The sequence below is a fragment of the Trichechus manatus genome, unplaced genomic scaffold (assembly GCF_000243295.1).
Source record: "Trichechus manatus latirostris isolate Lorelei unplaced genomic scaffold, TriManLat1.0 scaffold00296, whole genome shotgun sequence".
Classification (NCBI taxonomy): domain Eukaryota; kingdom Metazoa; phylum Chordata; class Mammalia; order Sirenia; family Trichechidae; genus Trichechus; species Trichechus manatus.
In genome coordinates this window covers 203,892-224,777 of record NW_004444232.1, presented here as the reverse complement: position 1 = coordinate 224,777, position 20,886 = coordinate 203,892, and the positions used below count along the sequence as shown (strand labels likewise).

The 20,886-nt window shown below is 38.7% G+C and overlaps 1 protein-coding gene across 3 annotated transcripts in view; it reads left to right on the top strand.

Moving 5' to 3' along the window:
* Positions 1-20,886, top strand: part of AFF1 (ALF transcription elongation factor 1) — a 215,316-nt gene that overhangs the window by 62,500 nt on the left and 131,930 nt on the right. The window contains exon 1 of one of the 3 annotated variants that reach the window (XM_023725320.1): positions 2,051-3,510. The exons of the other annotated variants lie outside the window; for them this stretch is intronic. Within the exon in view, the coding sequence (XP_023581088.1) occupies positions 3,494-3,510 (17 nt within the window). The 5' untranslated portion in view covers positions 2,051-3,493. Of the gene's footprint in view, positions 1-2,050; positions 3,511-20,886 lie in introns of those variants that run through there. 3 annotated transcript variants of the gene reach the window in all.

Here is a 20,886-nt window from a genome sequence, read left to right as displayed (position 1 = left end):
CCATATTTTGCCAAAACTGACCCAGGTGCTAGGAGGTTACACAGGAATATCTATAATATAATGATAATATTATACTCAATATAAAAGAATACATGATGAGTGTGGAGGGGTGAGGAAGACATGGCAGTATTAGAAAATTATATAGAATAATTTTGCACTGTAAAAATGACTGAGGGAAGACATGGCTGTCTGCTTCCATAAAGATTACAACCATGAAAACCGTATGTGGCTGTTCAACTCTGTCATATGGGTTTGCTATGAGTCGAAATCGACTCAGGGGCACCTAACAACTATGATAATGAATTTTATATATGTAAGGAGCCCTGGTGGTGCAGTGGTTAAGAGCTCAACTGCTGGGAATCGATTTGACTTAATGGCAATGGGTTTGGGTTTGGTGTTTTTGTATATGTAGGTTATATCTGTTGATATTTACCATATTAAAATGAAAATTAAGATATTTAAAATATGAGCCCTGGTGGTGCAGTGGTTAAGAGCTCGGCTGCTAACCAAAAGGTCAACAGTTCAAATCCACCAGCTACTCCTTGGAAATCCTGTGGGGCAGTTTATTATTATATTTAAAATCAACATAGTAAGTCCATTACATGTTAACATAAAATAACATTTTAATAAAAGTTCTAGGAAGATTTCAACACGTCCAGACTCATTGCTGTTGAGTCGATTCCGACTCACAGTGACCATATAGGACAGAGTAGAACTGCCCCATAGTGTTTCCAGGGCTGTAATCTTTACGAAAGCAGACTGCCACATCTTTCTCCTACAGAATGGCTGGTGGGTTCAAATTGCCAACCTTTCAATTGGCAGTCGAGTGCTTTAACCACTGCGCCACCAGGGCTCCAACATAAATAACATTGTAATAAAAAATATTTTCCAAAATAAAAAAAAAATAACGAGAAGAGTGGCATTACTTACATTTTTGCCAAAACCTCTTTGCTGTCTAACTTAATAGAAGACAGCTGGATTCTCATATCTGCTTCTGCATTCAGTCTGTTGCAATCTGTTGTTTTGGTTGAAGTCTGTGAAGAAAATTCAACCTCACAGAAAAGGGAGTGTTTTAATAGCTTCTTTGATATTATACCAAAACTCCACAGTCATAGTTTCTTAAAGGTTGGTTGCAATGTAGAATCTGAAATCACATTATTGAGCTTTTTTTTTTTTTCTTTTGATGTGTTAAAATCCATTGGTCTGTCTTGCACTTTGAGTGTCTCTCATGGATGATTTTGTAACATCGTGCATTGGTCATGTGGAAAATACTGGTAAGTTATTCAGATCTTGTAAAATCATATACATTACTATTATCCTTATCTCATCAGAAAAGTCTTTACATATTGGGAAGCTGTAAAGCTCCTGGTGGCAGATGTATTTATTCCAAATGCTTGAACGCTCAGATTTTATCATTGGCAACAAATACTGTCAGTTGTTTTCCTTGAAGAAACAGGCTCACTTTGTTCATTTTTCAGAAAATGTTTGCCAAATATAATCCAAGTGCGAACAACCACAATTTGTCAGTTGTTCTTTTAAGTAAAAGTGGTAGTCCATGGGAAAAAAAAAACAGCAAAGTTAAGCTTGCAGCTCAGTTATGCATGTGCTTTTCTTCTAGGCAACCATTGTATTGTATTTCAGTTTGCAGCAGAAGTGCTTCATGTGCACTTCCCATTTTATCACTCACACACACACACACACACATACACACACACCCAGACCTGTCACTGTGAGTCAGTTATGAGTCATTTGATTAGGACATTAAAAGGACCCGTACTCAAGGGTTAAGATTTAATGGAAGTAGTAAGTCTGACTGCTTCAACAAGGACACTCGAAAAGGAAACTGACCTTTTTTTTTTTAAACTGCTAATAGGGTCACTGTGAGTTGAAAGCCATTCAACGGCACACAACAACAACAATAATATGTGATGGTGAAGAAAGCAGTGACTACTAGGTCTGTTTGCTGGCGCTGCCTTAGCGCTAAGGCATAACAGTTTTTGCCCATTGTTGCTTTTGCACCATCAGTGCAAATGTCAGCACAGTGAAAGACAATGTCTTCGTGTTATTGTAAAAAATAGTTTTGACCTCTGAGAAGGTCTTGGGGACTCCCTGGAGTCTAGGAAACTACGTTTAGAAAACAGCTGCTATAGATGGTAGGTTAATTGCATTGGGCCTGTCCTGCCAACCCCCTAGCATTGTTTAGTGTGAGCCCTAACCTGCCTGTATTCCACAGCTCCTTAGTAATAGTTTAGAGTATCACTTTGGAAGATGGGCAACCTTGTCTGGATTCTAGATAGAATGCAGAGTTCACAGGGCAGGCACTCAGCATTCATCCAAGTTTCCGCACACCTACGGTGTGCTGATTCCTCCGAGATGCCAAGCGTGACCTCCTTCCATCTCTGCCCATCGAAATTCCTTCCTACTTATCTTTAGGCACAGCTTAAATGCCTTCCTTGGGCCCCTTAGTGGGAAGTGATTTCATTTGTACCTCTTAGAGTGTTTACTATATTGTTTGCATCCTCAGAATTTTTTTTTGTCAGTCCCTTAATTACTTGCTTAAGGATCCAAATGAGTTTTCTGCTTTGTAATCTGCATATTGCCCCCAAAGGGAGGGCGTTTTGTAAATATTTGAATGTAATGAAACAAAAAATGGAAGCAAAGTAAAACAAGTGTGCGTTAGTTACACATTTCCTGATTGCAAGCATTGGAGTGATCAAAAGTAGAGAACGTGGTTTACTGCTGTGGTTTTGTCCCCTGCTCACTGCAGCCTCTTGGGTCCCAATACTCAACAAATATTCAAATTGGAGCTTGAGTTCTAAGAGGCCGGTTACAGTGTGTTCCGGCGATGTGTGTTTTGTACCTTGTTAAAACCTGGCAAGAGGGCACTAGCGAGAAGCCTGCAGGCGGGGCTGGGCCGCAAATGGGCTGTTCTGCGCTCTCGCTTGGGCCCAGCCTCCAGCTCTGGCCAGCCGAGCGCCCTGCCCTTTTAAGGAGGCGGACTGTACCACCAGAACTTTCTTGACAGGGGAGTGTTCAGGCGAACTCGGACAACTTTAAGTGAGCCAAAAGGAGGTTTCCTTTCCTTTCTAACATTGGCCAGTGTTCTAGCGCTAGTCGGTGGGAGCTGTGCGCTGGAGGGTTTCGAGCGTGGGCCTTTTTGGTTTCCCGTCTTAGAAATCGCCCCGAGGGCTCTGGCTCGCTCTGAATTCAGACGCGACGTTCCCTGGGTCGTCAAAAGTGTAGTCCGCCTGCAGAGGCCTCAGGGCCCGGATGTCCATCAGGATTAGCGTGAGCCAATACGGGCCGAGCCCGAGGCTGCGCTGAGGACGCGGAGGCTCTCCCGGAGCAGGTAGTCCCGTAACATTTGGGGAGTCGCGCCGCTGTGGAAGCGTCTCCTCTCGGCTCCGGCAAATGGTGAGCGCGGCGCTGGCAGACGGGCCCGCGGGTTGAAAGCGCTAATGGACAGAAGACCTTGGGCTTTATAAACTGAATTATGGCAGCCCAGTCAAGGTAAGCCAGGCACCGAGAGAAAGTTTTTAAATATGTTTGTGGCTCGGGGACTTGAAGGTTATGGGGGGAAGGGTTGGGGTGCGGGGAAGAAGACGGGCAGGAAGCAGCTTTGTCATTGCTTTCTCATCATTCCTGATGCAGTGGCTCATTTTTTAATGCCAGATAAAAACAGTTTGGAGAACACCCTAGACAATTTCTGCATAGTGGAGCGAGCAGTCGAGTTAAAGTTAAGATTAAAGTTAAATTTCCCTCCTCTTCCAAAAATAACTGTTGTTTTGAGAGAAATTAAGTGGATTTGACTTGTCTGCCTTACCCCCAAATTTTCACTTAGTTTCTTTGTGCACCCTCGCGTTGGTTCCCTTGATTTCTAAAGGATGTCTTGAGCGGAATTTTAGAAATGCAATTAATGGAAAACATAGTTTCTCTTGGAGAAGGTGGATTAGAATTTGCCTGGTGAGTGATTGAAAATTTGACTGCTAAAATGCCCAATTCCACATAAAACGTTACAGCTTGTGTGAATCTGCTGAGTAGGCAAAGACTGGGAATGTACCAGGGCTGACGAAGGGGAGAATGAACTACAGTTGCTGTCAGAGGAGCGCTATTGTAAGAAGCTCAAGCCCTGTCTTTCCATGGTTTGTTACTTGTTTTGTAAAGCGTTAAAATATAGTGATGACAAGGCACTGATGATTATCCTAAGATTCATACCGTTTTGTATGATTTCATTTTAGTTGTGACAGCAGTTGGTGCTAAGGGAAATTTGAGGAGTTATATGCGTGTATATACATTCTTTTTAACTTTCGGTTTATTAGAAAGCAGTGTAGCCTCATATCTCTGATTTCATTTAAAATAAAAGGACTCTTTAGGCTGTTACTGTATAGTGATTTTGACATGTCTCAGAAGGCTAAACAAATTCAGGTTTGAAGATTCAGATTCATCACTGAGAGAAGTAGTTGCTTTAATGTTGAAGTTTGGGCTGGAGGAGGCGTTAAGCTTTTTTCCTAAGACAAAACTTTCTAGAGAGGAAAGAACCTCTCTATATAGACACCTCCTGTGGGCTTTTGAAACTTAATCCTCTGTTCCCATTTTGTTGATTGTTCTGAGAAAGGATTACTTAACCTGGGGGCCACATAATAGGAACTTGGAATGAGAAACAAAAGTTGCATCTTTATTTTTTGCTAACCTTTAACTGAAATTTAATATTTCTTTCTAGTAGGAATGCAGATAGAAAACTATGGTAGTGTTACCAGTACTTGTGATTTTATCACAAATAGAAATCTCATTACAGTTGTTAAAGATATCTTTTACACTTATCACTGCTGTTAAATTAAGGGGCTGCTTTATCTGGTTAACTCAGTAATAAAGAAAAACATATATGCTGTACCACCGATTTGATAAGTGTATCTCTATATAAATTGCTCCCTTTGAAATCTTAGGTATTTAATGCATTTAAAAACATTATTCTGAAAGTCCATAATCTTCACCCAACTACCCAAAGGGCCCATGGCACAAAACGTTAGATTAAGACACCTTCATCTAAGAAGTTAAGTAAGTGTCATCTAACAACTCATTAATATAGCACAGAGTGTTGAACCCGTCTGAATTATTCTAATGCTCAAGTCCTTATATTAATTATAAAAATAAGATAATAGCTAAATTAAATGTTGCTGTGGGCCAGGCCCTGGGCTCAGCAGCTTTAATTGGATTACCTCATTGACACGTCTCACTCACCTAAATTGGTAAGAATTTTTATCATCTACATTTGGCAGTTAAGGAAACTGAGGCCCAGGTTTCTTGTCTGAGTTCACACAGGTGGAGCGAGGACTTGAATTCAGGCCATCTGATCCAGAGCTGCTTTGTAGCACTTCCTCACTTACAAGCTGTCTCTTTCATGCTGTAGTGAAGTGTTAAAAGGTGGCTACCTGCAAGGGCTCAGTATAAAAGTAAGAAAAGCAATTTCTGCTAAAATTGCTTTGCTACAAAATGTAATAATCAGAGTTACCAGTGTGTTAGTTCAACTTGCCAGCAGTGGAAATTGGAGAGCTGGATGCATTTTGTTCCTCTACCTGGCCTTCAGACATGCCCTTGAACTAGGAACAAAGCCACAAGGCCATTATGTCTGTTGTTTTCTTAGCCTCCATGTTGAGAGTAGATCTCACATGTTGTAAAGTCCTTTTTTTTTTCCAGTCACACCTGGAATGTGGTCCATGCTCATTCAGACATTGTTCTTTGTGGAAGAACAGGTAATCTTTGAGATCTAAAGGGTGAATCTATGGAGAAGATTCCCGATATTTTTTGGTTTCAGGGAAACCCAAGGCTGTGCCAAGATTTTAAAGAGAAACTGAAGCATCTCCTGCAATGTATAATCCAGGGTAGAGTAAAATCTTGCCCATGTGCTACACACAGTGTTTTCTGCTCTTGCAACGGTTCAGATTGTTGGGCTCTTTGGGCCTAACGATTCATAGCTCAGTTCTCACCACAGTAGTTTCATTATGCAGTGTTTTAAAGAATTTGAATTTTTAGTAGAAGTAGATGGAACTTGGCTGAAACTGAATTTCATAGTACTGATAGTGAATGCAGGAGCCAACCGTGGCACTTTTCTTTCATAATCAGCATTGGCATATAAGGTAATGTAAGTCTTGATTTGATATTGATGGGTGATGTCTGACTGATTTTTCATGTGAAAAGTTGTATAGTTGTGTATTCCCTTCACTTTAGTCAGCTCCTTAAAAGAAAAATACTGCGTCACGCTTTGTCAGAATAGACTCAATGACTACTACTAACAACAACATAGGCTAGAAATATTTTGAGTGAGGAAGGAAACCTAAGTCTTTCTTGGCTTGTAAACTTTTATAAATTGTGGTTATATCCTCCTCTGCCTCATGCTAAAACTTAAAAGTAGGAAATTGTTTTTGTTTTGCCTTTGTGGTTGATTTCTTGTCTAGAAATAGAAGATGTTTATTGAGTAAAATGTGAATTGCCTTAAGTTTTAAAAATAAGACTTTTGATACTATTTTGAAAACAATTCATGCTTGGTTTATTGAGATATCAGTTGTGGAGAAAGGTAATTCATTAGAAATGCAACATCAGTCAAATCAGGACACATACTATGCCTCAGCTCTCAGTTTAGTGTGTTCTTTGGAACCTGTAAGCATAACAAATACACGAACTATACATCATAGTTGGATTTGTAACAGACTTGCTTTCTTTAATGTGAAATAGTTTCAGATCATATCTTTAGTTGACAAGTTCTGGTTTAAAGCACATGGAGACTACATTTTATAGATGTACAATAACCAGAGGGGGCCCTGGTGGTTTAAAGCACTTGGCTGCTAACGGAAAGGTCGGCAGTTGGAACCCACCTGTGTCTCAGAGGGAGAAAGATGTGGTAGTCTGCATCCATAAATATTACAGCCTTGGAAACCCTATGGGGCAGGTCTACTCTGTCCTGTAGGGTTGCCATGAATCAGAATTGACTCATTGGCAATGAGTTTTGTTTCTGTTTGGATTAGCTTGCCTTATATTAAGGAGTGATTTTTTTTAAAATTTTGCTTTAGGTGAAAGTTTACAGAGCAAATTATTTCCCATTTAATAGTTTGTACATAAAGTGTTCCATGACATTGGTTGCATTCCACACAATGTGAGGAGTGATATTGAATAGAACAGGAAGGAGGGCTTTGTCTAATTTTTCATCTCCACTAACCCCTTCACTGAAGCAATTCCTGAATTCTAGAGTGGAGTATATACCTTTAATGGTGGCGGAAATGGTTTAATGTTCGACTACTAGCAGAAAGGTTGGTAGTTTAACTCACCCAGAGGTGCTTTGGAAGAAAGGCCTGGCAGTCTGCTTCTGGAAGGTCACAGCCTTGAAAACCCTCTGGAGCAGTTCTACTCTGCACACATGGGGTCGCCATGAGTTGGAATCTACTCGAGGGCAACTAACAACAGCAACCACTGTAAGGGTTTAGATAGTTGCAGCACAGTGGTCAAGAGCTTGGCTGCTAACCAAAAGGTCAGCAGTTCGAATCCACCAGCCTCTCGTTGGAAATCCTATGGGGGCAGTTCTGCTGTGCCTGTAGGGTTGCTATGAGTGAATCCACTCGATGGCAATGTTTAGTTTGGTACTACTTGAGAAACTCTCCCCCTCTCCCTGGGATGGGGGAAGGGTACAGGTGAGGGTGGGGAAATTAAGCTGGCTTCTTTAGAAGATTTACATCTAGTGGCTGAGCATGTCTTCTCAAATGAAAGCACTTTCAGACAAACTACAAAAGGAAATTATTTGTAGTCAGCTCTCCTACAATTTTTTATTTTAAATTTGACTGAAGGTAATATTAATGGAGTTTAAAAAAAAAAAAAAACTATTAAGAAGCAAAGTCAGATTGTTCTCAAGATTATCATGAAAGCCAGTTTCTGGTAGATCACTTTGATGAGGGAAACATTTCCATTGCAAAAAGCAGTGTTCTCAAACTGGTGTGGACTAGTGTTGTCCCTGCCCTCCGCCCTTCCCCCTAATTTATGAGCTACTGATTACCTTGGAGGAAAATTCGTGAAAGCAAAGAAGCTCTGATTAAATATGAGCAGTATCAAGGAAGAATGCTATGGTGTTTTGGAAAGTGCAGTTCAAGGAAGTGATTTCAAGAGGGAAATAATTTATGCAGTATTTTCACTCAGTGAATGTCCTGATTTTTTCCCACATGACACCATTGGAAACTGTGTCCTTGACAGAAGAGAAACACAGACAGGTCTTGTAAGTGAGATTTCCTTCTGTTTCATCCTGAGAGCCCAGCTGAGCTTCCTGACTCACATCCTAGATCTTCCATGAAAAAGACTGAAGGAGAAATGATACATTTTTTTTTCAGTCAGCTGGTTTATGCAATGTTCTTTGGCAAAATTAATGCAAGTTATCTCTTGAGAGATTAGAGGATTCTATACCATGCAATAACAACATACCATACAATAGGAGCCAGTGGCGCAGTGGTTAAGTGCTCGGCTGCTAACTGAAAGGTCTGTGGTTCAAACCTGCCAGCTACTCTGTGGGAAAAAGATGTAGCAGTCTGCTTCCGTAAAGATTACAGCCTTGGAAACCTTCTGGGGCAGTTCTGGTCTGTCCTTTGTTGTTGTTAGGTGCTGTGGAGTCGGTTCTGACTCATAATGCTCCTGTGAACAACAGAACGAAATACTGCCCAGTCCTGCGCGTCATCCTCACAATCGTACTACGTTTGAGCCCATTATTGCAGCCTCTGTGCCAGTCCATCTCATTGAGGATCTTCCTCTTTTTTTGCCGACCCTCTATATTACCAAGCATGATGTCCTTCTCCAGGGACTGGTCCCTCCTGATAACATGTCCAAAGTATGTAAGACGAAGTTTCACTGTCCTCACTTCTCAAGAGCATTCTGGGTGTGCTTCTTCCAAGACAGATTTATTCATTCTTCTGGCAGTGCAAGGTATATTCAGTATTCTTCGCCAACACCATAATTCAAATGCATCAGTGCTTCTTCAGTATTCCTTATTCATTGTCCAGCTTTCGCATGCATATGAGGCGATTGAAAATACCTTGGATTGGGTCAGGCACATCTTGGTCTTTAAAGTGACATCTTTGCCTTTCAACACTTGAAAGATGTTTTTTGCAGCAGATTTGCGCAGTGCAGTGTGTCGTTTGATTTCTTGACTGCTGCTTCCGTGGGTGTTGATTATGGATCCCAGTAAAATGAAATCCTTGACAACTTCAGTCATTCTCCGTTTATCATGATGTCACTTGTTGGTCCAGTTGTGAGGATTTTTATTTTCCTTATGTTGAAGTTTAATCCATACTGAAGGCTGTAGTCTTTGAGCTTCATCAGTAAGTGCTTCAAGTCCTCTTCACTTTAGCAGCCAAGGTTGTGTCATCTGCATATCACACGTTGTTAATGAGTCTTCCTCTAATCCTGATACCATGCTCTTCATATAGTCCAGCTTCTCAGAATATTTATTTAGCATACAGATTGAATAAGTATGGTGAAAGGTTACAGCCCTGACACACACCTTGCCTGTTCTGCAGGGCTGCTATGAGTCAAAATTGACTCAGCAGCAATGGGTTATACCATACCATACCATGAACATTATTCAGTAGTTGGTTCTATACTCTGAGAATAGGATTTAATGAATGAGACATTAAAAAAAAAATACTAAATTTCAAATTTACTCAATAATGAAAGGTATCTTAATCACTGTTATGGTCTGAATTATGTTCCCCCCCAAAATATGTGTTGTAAATCCTAACCTCTGTGCTTGTGGTTATAATCCCTTGGGAATGGGTTGTGTTAATTAGGCAGGATTAGTGTAGGGCATGTCTGGAGTCATCCTCTTTTGAGATATAAAAGAGATGGGGGGAAGAGGGAGAGGAAGCCAACATGAAGATCATGGAGGAACAGAAGCTCAAAATAGATAAGGACCTTCCTCCAGAGCTGGCATAGAGAGAAAGCCTTCCCCTAGAGCTGACACCCTCAGTTTGGACTTCTAGCCTCCTAAATTGTGAGAAAACATATTTCTGTTTGTTAAAGCCACCCACTTGTGGTCATTCTGTTATAGCAGCACTAGATAAGTAAGACTGTCATTAATAAGAGAAGGCTACTCTTTCATCTTGGTCTTGCTATTTGTTTTGAGTATCCAAATAGATGTTTTAACTGATAGTTATAAAATGGAGGGATTACAAAGCTGAGTTGAGGGCAGTGGTGGTTCAGTGGTAGAGTTCTCACCTTCTGTTCAGCACCTGTTATCAGGAGGGACCGGTACCTGGAGAAGGGCATCATGCTTGGTAAAGTGAAGGGTCAATGAAAAAGAGGAAGACCCTCAAGGAGACAGATTGACACAGTGGCTGTAACAGTGGGCTCAAATGTAGTAAAGATTGTGAAGATGGTGCAAGACCAGGCAATGTTTTGTTCTGTTGTATGTAGGGTCACTGTGTACAACAACAACATGCAGGAGGAAACCCAGGTTTGATTTCCTGGCCAATGTACCTGAAGCACAGCCACCACTTACCTGTCAGTGGAGGCTTGTGTTTTGCTGAACAGATTTCAGTGGAGCTTCCAGACTCTACAGACTAGGAAGAAGTGCCTGGTGATCTACTTCCAGAAACAGCCAGTGAAAACCTATGGATAATAGTGGTCCAATCCTGTCTTGGATGAGGTTGCCATTGAGTCGGTGGACCAACTCAATGGCAGCTAACAACAACAAAGCTGGTTAGCTTCACTACTGCTTTGAGGTATAACATACAGCTTTACTGTTTCCAAATATGTAAACTTAGCTTTCAGTTATCAGTCTTTCTACCTTTCACTTGTTTTCTAAGAGTGGCAAATGAACTTGTTCTGATAAGTCTAACATCCTTTGTCTTCTGAAAGGGAAAATCTTATATGTGAGATATAATGAAGCAGGATTGCAAGTAACATTGTATTCTGGTTTTACCCTCTGTACTGCTTGGCAATGCAGTTTGCACCTTAGGACAAAGTTTCTTAAGTATGTTTTTCGGCTCTTAAGTACAAATATAGTGAGCTTTGGTATTGTAGTCTCATTGTTTTGATTCAGTTACACTTAATTGATATAGGGTGGTTGCATAACTTTTTTAACAGCCCATGTATTAGTTTTTTATTTAAGTGGAAGTTTTGGGAAGAGCTGAAGTGGTAGTATTTTGGCTCTGCTTCAGAGTGTTGTTCTTAATTTGTTTTATTATAAATACATCATGTATTCATTTACTCAATAATACACAGCAGGTAGAAGGTGTGATAATGTCTCAAGTATAAATGTATCAGATTAAATTTAGATTTAGATCACTGAGGGGAAAAATAAAAGATTTCTAACTTTTGGTGTTAATACCCTGGCAACTCAGAACTAAATATTAACTTTAAAACCATCCAAGTGCTGATTTTTTGTGTCTTAGCAGTGATCGGTGTAGAGAATCCTTGCCGTGTGTAAACGTTTCTCTTTTCCTGTCTCTCTACAGTGAGTTAAAGCTTAACCTGATAGTCACAGAGCCAGTGACTTGGTATCTGAAAGTCTTGTTCTGTGATGCAGTTCTCTTGTTTTCTTGATACTGGTTTATTAGCTTTGCTTTTAATTTAACCAGATTAAATTCCTAACAGATTCTTGAGGCAACTACTCAAAGCATTTGTTTGGTGTCAGGTTTAATATATTAAGAGACATTCTAAGTGGTAACATCTTGTCTAAAGAAACTGAAGACAGGGAAAATATATTTTATTTCTATTGACACCTGAATTGTCTTTATTTTAGTATTAGGTTATTATTTTTCCAAAGGACATCCACAGTTTGACCCACGGCTTTGAACTAGTTATTTTTGCTTTGACTCCGTACTTAGAATTTGTATTTCCACCCCAGATTTACTGAAACAGATTCTTATCATCTAGGGATCTTGTTAAAATGTAGATTCTGTTTCAGTAAATCTGGGGTGGAAATGCAAATTTTCAGCAGAGAGTGGAACCAGAAAAGTAACTGGTTGGAAGCCCTGGTTTGACCACACTCTAAAAATTGTTTTTCCTCCATAATGGCTCATATGCTAAATGAAGTGGGTCACATGATCCTTTGTTTTGGTGGGTTGGGGAGAGTGATGGTTGTGACCTGTGAGTCACTTGCTTACCTTTATTTTACCCCAAAAGATCTTGCCTTTTTTTCATTATTGCTTACCGCTGAGTTGGTAATTAAACAAATGAAAGTGAAAGAAACTTTTAGAGGTAATATGGTCATATTAGGTTCAGGGTTCTGAAACTTGATTAGACACAAGACTCACCACAGCACTTGTTAACATGCAGATATTGTCCCCCCAACCTCCCTCCGAGATTGTGATTGGGCAGGTCTAGGATAGTGCCTTGTTGGCTCTGAGGCAAGAGGTCCACCTGAAATGGGGTGGGTGTGAACATAATATAAATGATGGTGTGCAGTGTAATTAAATTTTGATTTAATATGTATTCAGATACCATATAAACATATCCCCCCCCCGCCCCGCTCCCCAATTGAAGCAGCCTGGAGGTTTGTAGAGAAGATGGACATACCGCCATAAATTTATCCAACTTTTTTTGTGTGTGTGCTGTAGGTGAAAGTTTACATAGCAAATTAGTTTCTCATTGAGCAATTAATACACAAATTGTTTTGTAACATTGATTGCTAACCCTGTGATATGTCAGCACTCTCCCGTTCTCCACCGTGGGTTCCCTGTTTGCATTCGTCCAGTTTTCCTGTACTTTCCTGCCTTCTCGTCTTTGCTTTTGGCCTGGTGTGTCCATTTAGTCTCGTATACATGATTGGTTTTCTTCATTGTCCTTTGCTGCACCTGGAATGGGACCAGTAGATGTATTTTAGATGCCTGCTCGCAAGCTTTTAAGACCCCAGACGCTACTCAACCACAGTCGGATGTAGAATACTTTCTTTATAAACTGTGTTATACCAATTGAGCTAGATATGTCCCGAGATCATGGTCTCCAGCCCACAGCCCAGTAACTGGTCCCTCAGGGAGTTTGGATGTGTCTGTGAAGCTTCTGTGACTTTGCCTTGGTCAAGCTGTGCTGACCTTCCCCAGTATTAGCTACACATTTTTAACTGCATTTGTTGGAATGCCTAAATGTAGCTTTGTTTAAAACTAAAAATAAAAGGTTGTATATATGGTAGAAAGAACCCCGGTTGCAGTGTTTAAGCGCTTAGCTGGTAACCGAAAGGTCGACAGTTCGAATTTATTTCTGTGAAGATTGCAGCCTTGGAAAAACCCTATCAGGCAGTTCTACTCTGTCAGGTCACTACGAGTTAGAATCTACTCAGAGGAAACCGCTATATATGGTGAATTGATTGTTTGGGAAGAAGAGTAAACTATTATTTCCAGAAGGTACCAAGAAATAGTGCCCAGTTTTGGTCAGGTAGTACTTTCCCAAGGATTGTTTCTTGTCAAGGACCTGGATATTGAATTTACCCTTTCCTGTCACCTGTGGCTCCCTCCCAAAACAGCTAACTCACTCTCTTCCCACTGCACACACCCTGTTTCGTCAGGTGATAGTTGTTTTCATTCTCAGGGAAAAGTTACAACTGTGAAGTGTGTATGATGCTCAAGCTTTATGAAACTGAAATGAAAGGTTTTTTTTTTCTAAAATTTTTTTTTCTTATAACAGTGTTGTCTAGGTGTACTATGTTAAACCAGCAATGTTCAACAAGAAATTTTAGATACGACTCCTATTGGGAGGTAAATGTTAAAATTATAGCAGATGTCACTTCCTGTAACAAAATTCAGGAAACACTCTGGTATGTGGGTGTTGTAACTTTTCAATTCTTGGAACTTTCCTTCAGGAAACTGTCCTGTCAAAAGCAAAGCAGTCGATAAAATATGAAGCACAACTCCCAAACTGGGTCGTGCAGTGTAATTAAATTTTGATTTGGTGCGTATGTTTTTGTGATCATGTCAGACCTGAGATTATCACATGACTTTTATCCTGGATAATGTTTGTCTGGATAACTTGTGAAAGTGCTTCGCTCCGCTCCCCAATTCTCGTTGCTTTAAAAATACAGGTGTATCTGATTTACTTTGTAGGTAAATTTATGGAAAGTGGTATAAATTTAACTAGTTCCCGTTGTTTTATATAAAAATATGACACCTGTATCCTACCTAGGTTTGCAGAAATTACTTAGTTTTGTCTCTCAATTACAAATTAACATTTTACCTTGGACTTTTATTTCTAAGTGAGATGGTCTATCTAGTAAATTAGTAGCTTTGAGTTACCAAAACACTGATAAAAAATTTGAGTCCACTATGGTATCATTTATGTTTTTATTTTTACTTTAAAGGAAAACAGAACATCTCACTGAGTTAATATGCTGTGTTTTAAATAATTTTTTAATTGATTAAAAAAGGATGTTCATTAGTACACAGTTATGGACAATAACACATAGCTTAAGCTCTATCCTTTTATATATCGTTTTCAAGTAACTTGACCTAGCAATTACATATTTAGAAATTGTCTTTGTGTTAATTCTTTTATAGTTTGTGTCTCCCCCTCCTGCTTAGATTTAGACCATACTTAGGTTAACTCTCCATTTAAAAAAAGCTGTGTAAATATAAACTTTGTACCACATGGAAAAAAATTGGTAGTAACATTTACTAACATTAACATAGTAAAAGAGTAGAATGAAACCAAGTATGTTACACTTGTTTCAGGTGAGGTTCTGCTACCTGAAAATGTTGGAAAACATAAAGAGATTCGTGTTGTCATTGGCTTGTCATGTCACTTGGTTTTAGTAAACTTCAAAATATACCAGTTAAACTTGGTTTTTGTTTTTAAATGGGAATTGTGCCCAGAAGAGGAAAAGCAGTTATAAAAGGCTGAATTTGGTAATTTCTATCATTGGTGATAGTGTCAGGTTTTTTGTTTTTACCCCTTTAACAGGGGCCTATTCTTACCAAAAAACCCTTCATATTTTTCTTATTTTAAAAGTCATGTTTCTCTAAGGGCAAAGTAAAAATTGAATTTACTTGTTGCTGCATTTAATTTGCAGGCTTTTAAAAAATCATGACAATTTTGATAAGCCTAGAGTAAAACTTGGCGCCCCCTTCCCCCCCAGGTCACCCACGTTCTGTGATGACAGTTGTAAAGTATTCGTGTTACCCATTATTTTAAAGTTTTACAGTGGAATAGAAACTTCAGTTCTACTTGGTCTTTTGGTAGCTCTGTAAAGGACCCTTTTGGGCGGCAAGGGAGAGAGGGCCATTCAAAGTTCATAGGAGATTTTTAATCTCTTACAATGATCTCATTTTGTGAGTGTTTCTTCCCAAACCAAGTTTTTTAAAATTTTGATTTTAAAAACTTTATTGAGGCTTATGTTACATATCGAGCCCTGGTAGCACAGTGGTTAAGCACTTAGCTGCTAACCAAAAAGGTTGGCGATTCTAATCCAGCCAGCAGCTCTGTGGGAGAAGAGACTTGACGATCTGCTCCTGTAAAGATTACAGCCTAGGAAACACTATAGGGCAGTTCTACTCTGTCATACAGGCTTGCTGTAAGTTGGAATTGACTCCATGACAGACAACAACAATTTCAACTGTCATAAAATTCACTCGCTTCAAGTGTACAATTCAGTGGTTTTAAGTTACTGAGTGATGCAGCCATCACCATAAATCAGTTTTAGAACATTTTCATTCCCTCAGTAGGATCCCTCATGTCTGCCTAAGTTCAGTTCCTGCTGCCAGCCCAAGCAACCATTAATCTACCTTCTGTCTTTATAAATTTGCCTTTTTTGGGCTTTTCACATAATTGGAATCATAAATGAAACTGGGGTTTCTTGTGCTGGCTTTTTTCACTTTGCATAATGTTCGTTCATTGTGTCGCATGTTATCAGTAGTTCTCTCCTTTTTATTGCTGAATAGTATTCCGTTGTATGGTTGTGATGGACTGGTTGTTTCTAGTTATTTTTTGTTTTTGCTGTTAGGAATAATATTGCTATGAATATTCACATGCAAGTCTTTGTGTAGACATATGTTTTTCTTTTTCTTGTTTAGGTACGTAGAAGTGGAATTGCTGGGTGATATGACGGTTTTATGTTTCACCTTTTGAGAAACTGCCAGACTGTTTTCCAAACTACATGTCTCCCTTAGCTCAAGTTTAAATTGATCTAATTCAGTCTGTTTTTTAAAAACTATGTTATTTACTGTCTTCACTTGGCCTATGAAAATAGTGATCCTGAGGTCTGATAAATTTTGAATTTGCTTATTAGAAAATAACGTAGTGTTTTAAATTTATATGTGATGTAAAATCCCAATTCATTTTTGTTCTTATAGAAATTCCTTTATAGTAAGCTGGGCTTTTTGATGAAAACATCATATCAAGGAATGTTAAAACAAAACAAAACAAAACCGCAAATTAGCATTACATTTAAAGTACTGAGACATGCTAATTGTTGTCAAAATAGTAAATAAAACTTCCAACTGAAAACCCAAACCTGTCAAAAAGCAGAAATAAGTACATTACTAGTTATATATAAATCCCTTATTTTATTTCATTACTGTAAAATGGCACTAGAAATTATTTCAGTGTGCTTTTTAAGAAAAACATTCAGGCAAAAATTAGCTGTTTCTTTCACTAAAGCCTCCCATGCTAAGATAGGTTATCTAAGTGAAGCTTCTGGAAATTATCATTAAAACAGGGGCCCTGCTGGGGGCGGTGGTGATTATGCTCTCAATTGGTGTTGTGCTCCAAACTTCAGGAAAAGATAAATCTATTTTACGAATAAAAATATTTCATGAAATTCTCTGAAAGTATCTTTAGGTGTGTGGGTGATGGTAGTGAAAGCTGATCATCCGTTCAGCACTCCTTTGCTATTCTTGTAAAAAAGCTGTGAGTCACTGGTTAAGAAGATGTCTCCTTCCTTGATGGCTGATAGGAGTTTGCCCAGTATGCTTTCAATTTTGGGGGCCTCAGTGCATAATGGCATGTTATTGGATATGCTGCTTCCAGATATTAAAGTAATTTAGCTACTTAAGGATTATATCAGTATTAACCGCTTTCTGACTGTGACCACTTCACATGTGTTAACAGTGCTCTTCATATTAGCTGTTCATACAGTTTATTGATGAATGCTTCATTGCTCGTAAGAGCTAAGCACTGTTGGTGCAGGGCTCGAAGTTGAGTAAGACATGATCTCTCCCTCCCCACAAGGAGCTCACAGTTTGGTGGGGAAGACAGAAGATAGGTAAACAAACCAAATAAAAACAACTGCCAAGTATGTTATTATGACAAAAAACAAACAGGGTGCTGTGACAGAATAATGGGATGTGGGGAACTTGGTCTGGGGTGGGTCAGGAGGACCTCCCAGGAAGGTGACGGGGAGGTGGAGAAAAAGCAAACCATGACATGTTAGATTTCATTGTCCCTTTAGAATGTACATGGAAATGATAAAAGTGATGAAGGTGGGAAGGATGACAGTTTTAAACAGGGCAAGTACTATTTTCACATGGCAGTTTCTCAAAAGAAAATTTTGATTATTTTTGTGGATTGTAGTTCTTCCAAAACTGAGCCCTGTTTTTTTCTAATGGCAGCAAAATGAGTACTAAAACAGCATAGCTTGAACTTGAAAATGGAGACTAATTTCTAAAAGTTCACCTTTGTTGGTGCATAACTATAAACCTGATGAACAAGTGTTGTAAAAACTTTAAGAGGACTTTTTTCTTAGTTTGGAAGCCATGAAATAAGGGATGTGGTAGAATTAGAGTCCCAGCTAAGTGAGTATAACCATAGGGAAGTGAAGATTTAGACAGTAAGGAGGCATTTGGCCTGGCTATGAAGTAGAAAGGTTAATTTAGAAAGCAAACTTTTATATGCAAGAAGGAAGTGGGGTGAAAGCTGGCCATCATCTCTTCCAAGAACAGATCTTGAAGAGATAAATAATTTATATATGTTAAGAGGTTTAAATAAGCCAAGGAATGAACTTCGCATTGAGGATGATTAAATATGAAAGCACAGTGGAAGGTGGTATTCTCTTAGTATATTTATAAATGGAAAATAGATAACCTTCTACGTTGGATATTTTAGGAAGTGGCAAATAGTTAAGTACCTTTTTCTCAAGGCATTCTGTGGCTCCTTGAAAAATGTGATCACAACAAACTACTATAGAACTGAAAGTTTTCATTATCTTTATGCATCACAGCCACATCTGATTATGTGAAGTTGCTTCAAGGATCATTCGGAATTCATTATCACCTCACCTTTCTTGGACCTGTGTTTTACAGCTATTTTCAAATAGATGTATTTAGTTGTAGACCTTTTGTGGTATATGATCATTTTTATAACTGTTTCATGAGCATCTAAAAAGAAGTTATATTCTTTATTTTCAGGGTCCAGAATTAAATGTGGGTTTATAAATTAGACCTATCATATTATTCCTATATTCTTATTTTTGTCCATTTGTTCTATCATGGACTGAGAGCTGAATAAAAGTTTCATACAGTTAATGAGTATATATTTTTCATAGTACCTGGAATTTTTGCTTCATGAATGTTGATGCTATGCCATTCATAACTGTTATATCTTCATTTAAAATTTTCTCCTTTGGCATTATTAGTTTCTTATGTATTATTCCAGAAGGTTTGTTTGGGTATAAACCAAGACAAACCCCTTGCCATCGAGTTGATTCCGACTCACAGTGACCCTGTAGGACAGAGTAGAACTGCCCCATAGGGTTTCCAAGGCTGTAATCCTTACGGAAGCAGGCTGCCACGTCTTTCTTTCGCAGAGCTGCTGGTGTGTTTGAACCACTGACCTTTTGGTTAGGAGCTGAGTGCTTAACCACTGTGCCACCAGGGCTCTTTTTGGGTATGGGCAGTGTTTTTTAAAAGAAGTATATCTTTTAATCTTATCCATGTATATTTTATTTTGGCTTAAGGAGTGAGGTAGGCATTCTAGAACCCTCATCCCTCCCCCAAAACTAGCCATTCTGTTGTCTCTGTTCAAGAGCCATCAATCAAACTCAAGCGCTGTGCCTTTATGATACATTTTAGTATGTGATAGAGCTATCCTCACTTTGTTTTTTACACTTCTGTTTGTGCTTTCAGAATTTCATGGGTATTTTCTCATATATATTTTTTCCAGATGAACTTGAGTATTTTGTCAAATAACAAGTGGCCTTTTAATAGGATGACTTCCTAGCAAATTTGTGAAACCTCATCCTGTTTTTCAGAAGTTTTAAAGTTTTAAACAGGATTACTGTGTTCTTTGTAGATTTTCATGGAATGGAAAAATGGGTAAGTTAGAGTGCCAGGGACACCTGAATCACTAACCAGACACCACTGATGTGTCTTGGAGACATGTGAAATCATGGCTGCCTCAGTTTCTCCAGAAAAAAAGTGGAAAACATACATTTGCTCATGTCATAAATGAATGTAGTTTTAGTGTAACTCTCTAAGAATGGAGTCATATTTCTGTAGGTGATTTACATCCAGCTTTAGGAAGAAGGAGTATTTTGCAGACTCTGTTGCTGTGGATAGTACCTCACTTTCTAGCATAATTTTTATTCAACCATTCTGACTTGACTGTAATACATATAAGTTAAGCTCTTTAAAATCTTTTGTGGGTCAGTAAATCAAAAGTAATAATATATTAAAATTAAGTGTAATTAAAATGAAAGAGAAAAATCTTCCTTAATCCCAACAACTTTGATCAAACATTTTCATTTTGTTCCCTTTCGGCTTTTTTTTTCCACATTAAATATTTTCACATAGCTGAAACATTCTGTACATAATGTTTGATAAGTGATTTAGTTAACATACAGAGGAGGAGAAAAGATGAAGTTGGGATTACTAGGACTGTTGAGATTTTTGGCATTGCCATTTTGTCTTGTCTTAAATTTGAAGCAGAATAGATAAGGCTTTCAGATATTTTATGCTTAGGAATACCATATTAAAAATACATTTTTAAAAGGCAAAAAAAAAAACAAAAAACCAAAAAACAAGAAAAAACCCACAGAAGCTCAGTTAATTTTCAATTAAAAAACCTATTGCCGTTGAGTTGGTTCTGACTCACAGCGACCCTATAGGTCAGAGCAGAACCGCCCCATAGGTTTCCAGGGAGCAGCTGGTGGATTCAAACTGCTGATCTTTTTGTTAGCAGCCGAACGCTTAACCACTGCACCACCATGGCTCCATTTTGAATAAAGCAGGGTGTTTTATATATAGTGGTAGAAGCCAAGGTGGCTACAGTGATATGAACATACTAACATTCACATTTAATGTTGTTGATGGAAGCCACACTGAACACCGTGCATTTATGAGCTTCAGTCTTTCATATTTACTTATAAGACTGTCATCCTTGAAGAAGAACTGGTAGATAGAGCCCACAAACTCCTAATAAATGAGTATCCATTTTAGGATATTTTCCTTTTCCACCCACCTATACAGATATTACAGGCAGTCCCTGGGTTACGAACAAGATCGGTTTCTAACTGTGTCTTCAAGTCTTTAAGTCAAATTTGTAGGTAAGTCAGAACAGGTGAATGTGGTCTAATTTAGCCTTAATTTCGTGCAAGAAAAGGCTCAAAGCCTTTTCAATGATTTAAAAGCTGTACGTACAGCAAGTGAAGGTAATTGTGATGAAGAATTTATTGTGAGTGGGGTTTGGTTCAGTTTTTTCAAAGTGAGGGCAAATTTACATAACATTAAAGGGCAGGTTGTCCCTAAGTTGAACATTCATAACTTGAGGATGGCCTGTATATACATGCATGCTTACATAGAACCCAAATATTGCCTCAGTAGAAGTTAGAATCATAGATGCAGACTGAATCGTTATTTATTTATTTTTTATTGTACTTCAGGTGAAGGCTTACAGAACAAATAGTTTCTCATGAAACAGTAGTACACATACTGTTTT